This window comes from Gastrolobium bilobum, unplaced genomic scaffold (assembly GCF_033153095.1).
Source record: "Gastrolobium bilobum isolate Gb01-03AN ecotype WA unplaced genomic scaffold, APGP_CSIRO_Gbil_v1 utg87203, whole genome shotgun sequence".
Taxonomy (NCBI): Eukaryota; Viridiplantae; Streptophyta; class Magnoliopsida; order Fabales; family Fabaceae; genus Gastrolobium; species Gastrolobium bilobum.
In genome coordinates, this window is record NW_026896604.1 from 12,887 (window position 1) to 24,323 (window position 11,437).

General features: G+C 35.8%; 1 protein-coding gene and 1 pseudogene across 1 annotated transcript; both read left to right on the forward strand.

Moving 5' to 3' along the window:
* Positions 1 to 1,044: 1,044 nt before the first annotated feature.
* On the forward strand, positions 1,045 to 3,131 carry LOC133300859 (sugar transport protein 13-like). The gene is made up of 5 exons (XM_061500449.1): positions 1,045 to 1,177; positions 1,304 to 1,629; positions 1,781 to 1,905; positions 2,037 to 2,328; positions 2,502 to 3,131. Exons 1-5 carry the CDS (start codon positions 1,045 to 1,047, stop codon positions 3,129 to 3,131), a joined length of 1,506 nt encoding a protein of 501 aa, XP_061356433.1.
* A 573-nt stretch (positions 3,132 to 3,704) lies between these two features.
* LOC133300860 (sugar transport protein MST4-like) lies at positions 3,705 to 5,718 on the forward strand (annotated as a pseudogene).
* Positions 5,719 to 11,437: the final 5,719 nt, after the last annotated feature.

Here is an 11,437-nt window from a genome sequence, read left to right on the forward strand (position 1 = left end):
AAGCAAGTATTTTAAGATAATTTATCTAGATAAGCCTTTGCGGCTTTGCCTACCTTTCCCTCACTACCACATTAAGTACTTAAAAAAACAAACAAACAAACAAACAGGAAAGAAAAACATGTTAAAAAGAAAAGAAAAAAATCAAACCAACAATAAACTAAATTTAAATAAATCAATTAAGAAAACTCCAAAACATATTATTATTTTAATTTCATTTCAAATTAATTTATAATTATTTTTATATTTAGATTGATATTTTATTAATTTTTTCTTAGTTACTTATTATAAATATTTAGATATTTTATCATTTAATTTTTATGAAATTTATTATTTAATTTTAAATATTTATCATTTTAGTTACTTATTTTAAATATTTAATTTTTTTAATCATTTAAAAAAAAAAAAACCAAGCGCGCGTATCAAAAGATTAACCACAAACGAGCCCAATCCAACGAAACAAAGATATACTTCAACCCACTTCTCCAAATTATTTTCCGCTTGTTTTAAAATCCAATTCGGTTTTCTTCTAAATTTATCCAATTCGGTTTTCTTATAAATTTTATCATGTTCTACTGGATTATTTTTAAAATGACCTCCAATACGATTAAGTCCTATGGGTGTTACATTTCCACAGGCAGCTAGTATTCTCCGTAATTAGATATAATAACTTATTGAATATTACCTCTTACAATTACATTAGATATAATTAGCTAGATATAACCGTTGGAATTTTTGACCGAATCCAAACGTATCTAAAGATATCGATATCCACTCTGTTATCAACTTCTTTGCCTTACCTCAACTCCTGTGGCATCTCTACAGCCCCTATATATTGCGTCATATTATTACACAAACTTCATCAGAACCTTTTCCATACATATCTTACAATTCTTATTTACACTAGCTAGCTTTATCTCATCGCCTTTAAGTACTCCCTGTTAAAAAAGACAAAGACAAAGACAGGCCATAATTAAGTCAAACAAGACTTGAAGCAACAAAGACAGACAATCATTGTAAATTGGGCAAGACATTTAGCTAGCAATCATGGCGGGCGGAGGATTTACATCAGCTTCCGGGAACACCGAATTCGAAGCAAAGATCACATTTACTGTCATCATTTCTTGCATAATGGCCGCCACCGGTGGTCTTATGTTCGGTTATGATATTGGAATTTCAGGTGCATATATATATATATAAAACTTAATAACATTCCATATTATATTATATTATATTAAAACATAAACAAAATATCATATAATTTAATGTGTGAAAATTAATTGTGAATTGTATTATGTGAATGCAGGCGGTGTTACATCAATGCCTAGCTTTCTGAAGAAGTTTTTCCCAGAAATATACAGAAGGACACAAGAGGAGCACGGGATTGATAGTAACTACTGCAAATATGATAATCAAAACCTTCAATTGTTCACATCCTCTCTCTACCTTGCAGCTTTGGTTGCAACCATATTTGCCTCTGGAGTCACCAGAAAACTAGGCCGCAAGCTAACTATGTTGATTTCTGGGATTTTCTTCATTGTTGGAACTGTCTTAAATGCAGTGGCAAATCGCCTTGCTCTCCTCATTATAGGCAGGATCATACTTGGTTGCGGTGTTGGTTTCGCCACTCTGGTCCTTATCTATTCTCCTTTTCTTCACTCTACTTTTTAATTTTTGTTATTTGTTACATTTTCCCTTTTTGGCGTACTACAATTTCATACATTACATTATCTTTCTCCTTCAACATTGCTCATTCCTGATGCAATTACAATTTTCACGACAGGCCGTGCCAGTTTTTCTTTCTGAGATTGCACCCACAAGAATTCGTGGAGCACTCAACATCATGTTCCAGCTTAACATCACCATCGGAATTCTCATAGCAAACATTGTCAACTGGTTTACCGCAAAGTAAGTTTAATAATTAATCCTTATATACTTAATTGAAAATTGATAGGCACACAAAGAGTACATAATTTGATTTTGATTAATTGAAATTTTGGTATTAGACTCTCTCTAATTGTGTAAATTGGGGAATATAGGATTGAAGGTGGATATGGGTGGAGGATATCAGTGGCATTGGCGGGCATTCCAGCTCTGATGCTAACAGTGGGGGCCCTCATAGTGGATGACACTCCCAATAGTCTTATTGAGAGGGGTTTTGAGGATGAAGGAAAGGCTGTGCTCAAGAAGATTCGTGGTGTAGAAAATGTTGACCCTGAATTTGATGATATTGTTAAAGCTAGTAAAGTGGCTAAAGAGGTCAAGAACCCCTTCACCAACCTCTTAAAGCGCCACAACCGTCCTCCTTTGATCATTGCCATCTTGTTGCAGGTCACTACTGGTTATTTTTCATATTTGTCATTAATATTAATCATAAATCGAACAATATTATTTTGACTCATACATAAGCTTAAATTGTCAAGTGATGGGCGGACATATATAAGAATTTGTTAATTATTAGTGTTTTGATTAATTTTGTTATTTTGAATTTTCTATTGGTACAGGTCTTCCAACAAATGACTGGCATCAATGCGATCATGTTCTATGCTCCAGTGTTGTTCAACACATTGGGATTTCAGCATGATGCTTCACTGTACTCAGCCGTGATCACAGGAGCTGTGAATGTTCTCTCCACATTGGTTTCTGTGTTCTTAGTTGACAAAGCAGGGAGAAGGGTGCTCCTGTTGGAAGCTGGTGTTCAAATGTTTGTGTCTCAAATGGTGATTGGAATAATACTTGGGTTAAAGGTACAAGACTACTCAGATAGCTTGAGCAATGGAATTGCCATGCTGGTGGTGGTCATGGTTTGCACATTCGTGGCATCTTTTGCATGGTCTTGGGGCCCACTTGGGTGGCTGATTCCCAGTGAGACATTCCCACTAGAGGCTAGGTCAGCCGGACAAAGTGTGGCCGTGGTCACCAACATGCTCTTCACCTTTATCATTGCACAAGCTTTCTTGTCCATGTTGTGCCACCTCAAGTTCGGGATCTTCTTATTCTTCTCGGCTTGGGTGCTTGCCATGTCATTATTCACTATCTTCCTAATTCCAGAGACAAAGAATATCCCGATTGAAGAGATGACTGAGAAAGTATGGAGACAACACTGGTTCTGGAAGAGATTTATGGAAGATTAAATTCGATCGAGGCCATATACACATACACGTGGAAATACATTACTTCGAATATTACTTCGTTGATACTTGCAGCCACATAATCGACCCCACATCCTACAAAAGTTCAAGTTAGCATTGGCCTGCACGGGATAAGGCGATACGATATTTACCCAATTTTTTGTATTTTCATCTTTTATCCAAGAAAAATATCTCTACATCAAAATTCTTTTACTATACTTTACACTTTAATTCTATAGGATAAAACAATAAAAAGAATGTGTGTTTTTATTGTTTTATTATCTTAAAAATTTTGTATACATAACATGGGGAAAGTTATATTTATAAAAAATTTGTTTACAAATTACACTATGTATTATGGATAGTATATATCAGCATACAGTGTAATTCAACCGGTATTGTTCAACGCAATCTTCTTGTAATTTAATTTGCAGTAACACTTAATGATATTTGATTGGCAGAATAGGAAACATAAGAGGCAACAACAACTGGAAAATTGGCGCACAAAAATTTGTCACAAGATTGCATATGAGCCAAATTTTCCCAAAGATATTGACACGTATTTATGAAATGACAATGGTTACTTTTCTGGTATGCTGAACTGTGAGATGAATGTAATCGTAGGAAATTAGGACTAAAATATTTTTGTTTTTATTTATTATTAATTAGTGGATAGGACTAATGATTCATTGTTGAGTCATCTTTATCTATTTATATTCATTCTTTCTTATATAAATGTCTCTGTCAGTGAAAATTATTTGTATCAATTCAAAAAAAAAAATTCTTTTATATTTCAATATGGTATCAAGAGCAAGTTTGTTCCTACCTTAGATTAGCCATCTTCAAGGCTAAAACACCATCCAAAGCAGTGTTATGAAACTCGGCGCGCCCAGCTGGGTCCACCCACAACTCGGCGAACCGGTCATCGTACTGATTCGAGTCAAGCATCAGACCGATTAAAGTCAAGCATCGAACCTGGTCAAACTCGAACAAAACCTGCCAAAACCGGTCAAAATTGGTGACCCAGTGACCCGGTTGGGTCATGTGTTTTTATAAAATAAAAAAAAACGTAAAAACCAAAATTATTTCATCTTGTCAGAAAAAATGTAGAACTCATTTAAAAATTTTTGTAATTTTATTTGCTAGTAGTATACTCTTCTACAATAAACTTAAATTTCAGCTTTCAATACTGAAGCAATTTGCAGAACAATAAATTAAGAGAATGTGACTATGTCTTTTAATGTAGATGAATTTGAAAAATATGAGTTCATAACATCTGACCTTTTGAATGTCATTGAAAGGTATGCTTATGAGGATTCTGAGTTGCAATTTAAATTGACATATTAATAGCGTGCATTTTCATTTATTTGTGCTTTATGAACTTGTAAAAGTGTGAGCGCGAAATTTTTAAGCTTATTTAGTGAATCTTGTTTAAATCATTTTAGATATGGAGGATATAATTAAATATATATGTTCATATTTATATATATTATATATATATTTATATATATCCGGATCAACCGGTCCGACCAGTGACCTAGTAGCCCAACCAGGTCGATGCTCGAATCGAGTTTAATAACACTGATCCAAACACCACCCAACTTCTGCCCAAACTCAGAAACCATATCTACAAACCTCCAATCGAGAAGGTGGATTGACCATTCAACTCAGAAAGTTCTAACAAGTCGAATGCCATCGGACCCATCACCGTCAGCCACAACACGCGTCTATTCATCGGAAATTATAGCTCACACGCCACCTCCCCGATACTTTTTCTCTCCACGACCTGCCTAGAACCACTCGCGGCTCTCTCCTCTACCTGTTTCAGAGGTCAGATCTCCAAAAGGAACAACTTGACTTTTTGGGTCAAAGGTCAAATCCTCTCTCTTCTTTCATGACATCCTTAGATCATTTTTTCGCTTCCTCGACTGTCTCTAAGCATCAGTCCTCTGGAGAACCCTTAGTCATGCGGATCACTAGTCACCGGTTGAACAATAAGAATTTCCTGCAATAATTTCGATATGTTAAGTTCAACACATTGGGATTTCAGCATGATGCTTCACTATACTCAGCCGTGATCACAGGAGCTGTGAATGTTCTCTCCACATTGGTTTATGTGTTCTTAGTTGACAAAGCAGGGAGAAGGGTGCTCCTGTTGGAAGCTGGTGTTCAAATGTTTGTGTCTCAAATGGTGATTGGAATAATACTTGGGTTAAAGGTACAAGACTACTCAGATAGCTTGAGCAATGGAATTGCCATGCTGGTGGTGGTCATGGTTTGCACATTCGTGGCATCTTTTGCATGGTCTTGGGGCCCACTTGGGTGACTGATTCCCAGTGAGACATTCCCACTAGAGGCTAGGTCAGCCGGACAAAGTGTGGTCGTGGTCACCAACATGCTCTTCACCTTTATCATTGCACAAGCTTTCTTGTCCATGTTGTGCCACCTCAAGTTCGGGATCTTCTTATTCTTCTCGGCTTGGGTGCTTGCCATGTCATTATTCATTATCTTCCTAATTCCAGAGACAAAGAATATCTCAATTGAAGAGATGACTGAGAAAGTATGGAGACAACACTGGTTCTGGAAGTGAAGTTCTTCAAGAATTCTCCTTAGCCAAATGGCTTGGCATGCACAAGCTGTAGCAGCAACAAATTCAGCTTCTGAGCTTGACAAAGTGACAATTGGTTGCTTCTTCGATGCCCAAGAAATAGCACCTGTACCAATCATAAAAACATAACCTGATGTGCTCTTCCTGTCATCTTGATCTCCTGCATAATCACTGTCAGTAAATCCCACTAAATCAGATTTTACACCCTTCTTGTAAAATATCCTGAAAGTTCTTGTTCCTTGCAAGTAGCGAAGGATTCTCTTAGCAACCAACAAATGTATTTCTGTAGGATTTTCCATATACCTGCTAATTAAACTCACAGAATACATTATGTCTGGTCTTGTTGCAGTGAGATACATCAAACTTCCCACAATTTGTTTGTAGAAGGTGTTGTCAACCTTCTTTCCTCCATGATCTTTATGTAACTTCAAGCCACATTCAACTGGAGTGTGCACAGGATTACAATCCTTCATCTGAAACCTGTCTAGAATATCTTCCACATATTTATTTTGAGAAATAAAAATTCCATCACTTGATTGTGCTACACTTATGCCAAGAAAGTAATGCATCATACCAAGATCAGTCATTTCAAACTCATTCATCATAGACTTTTTAAATTCTTCAAACATAACATCACAATTTCCAGTGAATATAAGATCATCTACATATAAGCAAACAATAAGCATTTTTCCTTCATCACCAATCTTAACAAAGAGTGTATGTTCATAAGGACACTTTATAAAACCAGCCTTAAGAAAATAAGACTCAATGCGACTATACCAAGCTCGAGGGGCTTGTTTTAGTCCATAAAGTGCCTTTTTCAATTTGTAAACTTTATGCTCATTTCCAACTTTCTCATAACCAGGGGGTTGTTCAATAAATATTTGTTCCTCTAAGTACCCATGCAAGAATGCCGATTTGACATCTAGCTGGTAAATAGGCCAAGAATTTTGTGCAGCCAATGCAACCACCAACCTGATTGTATCATGTCTCGCAACAGGAGAAAAAACTTCTGTATAATCAATCCCATATTGTTGCTTGTACCCCTTGACAACCAAGCGTTCTTTGTGCTTGTCAATTTCACCATTTTCCTTTAACTTTGTTTTAAACACCCACTTCACACCAATGATTTTGTGTCCATTTGGAAGATCAGTTAACTCCCAAGTATCATTCCTCTCAATTGCATCAATTTCAGCATCCATTGCTTTTCGCCATTTTTCTTCTTTGACAGCACTCTCAAAAGTCACATGATCACATTCTGAAAACAAAGCAAAGTGAGTAATTGGATCTTCAATTCCAGTTACCTCATAATCTTCCATCCAAGTAGGCCTTCTTCTAACACGACGAAGAGATTGAGTTTCTTCTTCGTTAACTCCAACTACTGTTGGTGAGGATTGACTAGCTGAAGAAGTTGCAATGGACGAATTTTCAGGCATACTAGATGCTGAAATTTGCTCTTGTTCAGAATCAATATCACAAAGAACTTCGGTAGGCTGCTGCATATTCCAATCCCAAGTGTTTTCTTCGTCAAAAACAACATCCCTGCTAACCACAATTTTTTTCGTCAGTGGATTAAATAATTTATATGCTTTAGATGTATCACTTACACCTAGAAAGACACATTTTTCAGCCTTGTCATCAAGTTTTTTTCTTTTCTGTTCCGGGACATGAGCATATGCAATGCATCCAAAAATTCTAAAGTGATCCACATTTGGTTTTCTCCCACTCCAAGCCTCTTCTGGCGTCATATTTCGAACTGCAAAGGTTGGACTTCTGTTCAAGACATGAATGCACCAGTTTACTGCTTCTGGCCAAAACGTCTTTGGAACTCTTCCTCTTACCAACAAGCTTCTAACCATGTTGAGGATGGTTCTATTCTTCCTCTCTGATACACCATTTTGTTGTGGTGTATACGCAGTTGTAAGCTCTTTTCGGATGCCATGTTCTTCACAAAAAGCTTCAAATTCTTTTGAGCAATATTCACCACCACGATCTGTGCGAAGTGTCTGAATCATCCTTCTTGTCTCATTCTCCACACGAGCTTTGAAATTTTTAAATGTAGAGAAAGCTTCTGACTTTCCTGTAAAAAATAAACCCACGTTTTTCTAGAAAAATCATCAATGAAGGTAATTAAATATTTTTTACCTCCATTAGAAATTGGATTTATTGGACCACAAATGTCTGAATGCACCAATTGCAAAATTCCCTTTGCTCTCCATGAGTTTCCTTTTGCAAATTCAGAACGATGTTGTTTGCTAACAACACATTCTTCACATACTAAGGAATGGGGAATTGTGATTTGAGGGAGGCCTGTCACCATATTTTTCTGTTGGAGCGTCTTCAACCCACCAAAGCTCAAATGGCCATAGCGAAAATGCCACAACCATGAAGGATCTTTCATTTCAGCCATTAAACTAGATTGGATTCCTTCAATCTTTAATGGAAACAATCTGTTTGAACTCATCTGAATAACAGCAATAGCACCTCTAACATAATCATATATTTCACAAACACCATTTTTAATAGTGATCACATAACCCTTTTCTTGTAATTGGCCAGCACTCAATAAATTACTTTTCAAATCAGGAACATACAATACATTAGATATTGTTTCCACAAAACCATTCTTGGTTTTTATTTTAATGTCACCTTTTCCCATTACTTTCACAGTAGAATGATCACCAAAACTCACAGTAGATTGAAAATTTTCATTCAGATGAGAGAAAGAAGACTTACTACCACTCATGTGGTTGCTACAGCCAGTATCCACATACCAAACATCTGGCTCAATTTGCTTTTCATCTTTAGCAACCATCAATAAGGTTTCACCTTCCTCCTTTTCTGCAAAGTTTGAACTTTCTTCTTTTTCTTTGCTATTTGGCAGCTTAGTATAACATTCAGATTGATAATGACCAAATTTATGACACCTGAAACATTCTACCTTGGATTTATCAGGGGCTCCTCCTCTGCCTCTGCCTTGAAATTGATCATTATTGGCTCTGAAATTAGTGGACCTTCCTCTACCTCTGCCTCTGTCTCTACCTCTGCCTCTACCTCTACCTCTACCCCTTCCTTGAAAATTGTTGGAACGAGTATCGGTAGAAGCCTTTAATGCTTGCTCATCTGTGTCTTCCTGTTTGAACTTCTGTTCATGCACCACCAATGAACTCTGCAATTCATCAAGTGACAAATCATCTATATCTTTAGATTCTTCTATAGCACAAACAACAAAGTTAAATTTTGCTGTTAATGATCGAAGAATTTTTTCTATGACAGTTATTTCTTCTATCCTGCCTCCATGAATTCGCATTTTATTGACAATGGTCATCACGCGAGAGAAATAATCTGCAATTGATTCTCCCGACTTCATTCGAAGTGTTTCGAATTCCGAGCGTAAAGCTTGAAGCTGCTGCCTCTTTGCTCTTGCAGAGCCTTGATACTTCTTTTTCATGGAGTCCCAAATATCCTTGGAAGTTTCTTTGGAAAGAATGGTTTCCAAGATAGAACGGTCAATGGCCTGGAAGAGATAATTCTTCGCCTTCAAATCCTTCAACTTTACTGCTTCATGAGCTGCTCGTTGTGCTGCTGTCAACTGAGCTCCTTCTGCTAGTGCTGGTTCAACAACACCATTGGTAACTACATCCCAATATTCCTTGGATCGAAGGAAATTCTCCATCAACATGCTCCAATGATCATAATGACCATCGAAACGTGGAATGGCTGCTTGCACAAAATTAGAATCTGTGGCCATGACTCTTCACTTTACTCTTTTTTTCACAACTCAATTCCCTCACGTGTTTAACTCTCAACCTTGCTCTGATACCACTGATAGAGAAAAATTAAGATGCAGAAATATAACTCACAATGTTTGAAGAGGGAATACACATTTCATAAACTGACTCAAACTTAATATAAATCAGAAACTAAAACTGAAAAACATAACATTAAGAGACACATTACACCCAAATAAACTCTAACTTAATGACTCATTATACTACCCAAAACTGACCCATTATGATACCGTTAAGACTCATCAAACAACTTTAGTGCAGCACATGGCCGTTACATCAAACTTAAAAGACCATTGAATTTTCTAACGGACAAAAAACAAAGAGACTCTAACAGAAACAACAGAACAAGGAACTTCATTCAAATAGCAATTTAAGCCCACTTGCAAGATTTCTTCTCTCAAGGTTTATGGAAGTTATCATTTGACCTCTGATTCATAATAATTATTTTATTGGTGAATTTTTTTCTTGCTTTAGGGACTGGTGGCTTGCTATTGGAACAAATAGCATCTCTCTATTTAAATCACACACTTCTTTGCATTATTCTGTCTTGAAATATGCTTGTGAGTAATGTAATTTTTTGTTTTTATAGATGGCAAGGCCAAACCTCGCGGGATCTAAATCTAGCTTGAACGGAGTTAGAATTTATTTTTTGTGCGTTTTTGTTTCTACAGAATCAACAATTATAAATTGAATTTTCATTCTTTGATATAAGCTGTATAACTGGTTTAGTGCTAAGGAATGTTGTTTTTGTTGTTCTAAACTTACCATTAGCATATATTTGGTAGGTTATTGTCACCTGAAGATTTGATACCGATACTTCCTTACATCTACCCTGGAGAGCTAGTTTATGCTAAATATTTCACGTGCTATTTAATGAATGAGGTTAGTTACTTTTCATGAATTGTAAAAGTTTGTGTGTTGCGGGATTGGAATACAAATAGAAGGCAATGATTCAATGAAATGAGAATGGCGAAAAATAGGAATGTAGCCAAGCACATAACATATTTAAATATTCTCTCATCAAGTTTTTGTGATTAAGTAGCCGCGAATTCGATAATAGATTTATATATTGTCATCCTTTCAAGTTCAATAAACTCTTGTTTGAGAAGATGTGTTAGAGAAATATAATATTATTAATACAAGAATTACCTAATAAATTAAACTTTTGAATTGACAATGTAAATAATTATTTACATTGTCAATTTATATTTTCCGATTCTATTCTTCATTTATACCTCAACATGCCCATGAACTGCATAAATATACAGTAGTTTTTAATTACAAAAAGAAAAGAAAAGGTAGTTTTGAATATGTGAGATTGTTGGTTCTATTTGTGCAGGCTAATGATAATGAAGATGGAAAATTGTCACTCCAGGAGATGCTTGATCATGAATTTATTTTTTACAACACAGTTGATGCAGATGGGCATCAGGAAAGCGATGATGAACATGATGAGCTTTGATGTATGAATATATAAATAAATAGTGAACTAGTTCTTCCTGATTATGATTTTTTAAAATATAGAACTCAAACAAATCCTAAACGAAATAATTTTGCCCCTTTCCCAATCGGATGCATAATTAACATTTTAATTTAAATTGATTCCTATTTAATAATAATTGTATCTTTGCATTTCGAGAGGACGAGCCAACTTATTATCTTTTGTTTTCGCTGATTCAGAAAACTCTTCCTCTGCTTCTGAGTTTTTGTTTTTGTTTGTTTTTTGCGCCTTTTTTTCCCCTTCCCTCCCATTAGGTATCATGTTAATATCCGTGAGTTGGTCTTCTATTGCCTTATAGAAGGAATGTGTTTTAAAGTTTTTTTTTCCCTCTTCCCTAATGCTTGTCTACATTATGGTTTGGTTTCAACTTTGAGCGTGTAGTTAGAGCTTATTCTTGTTTCTTTTCTCA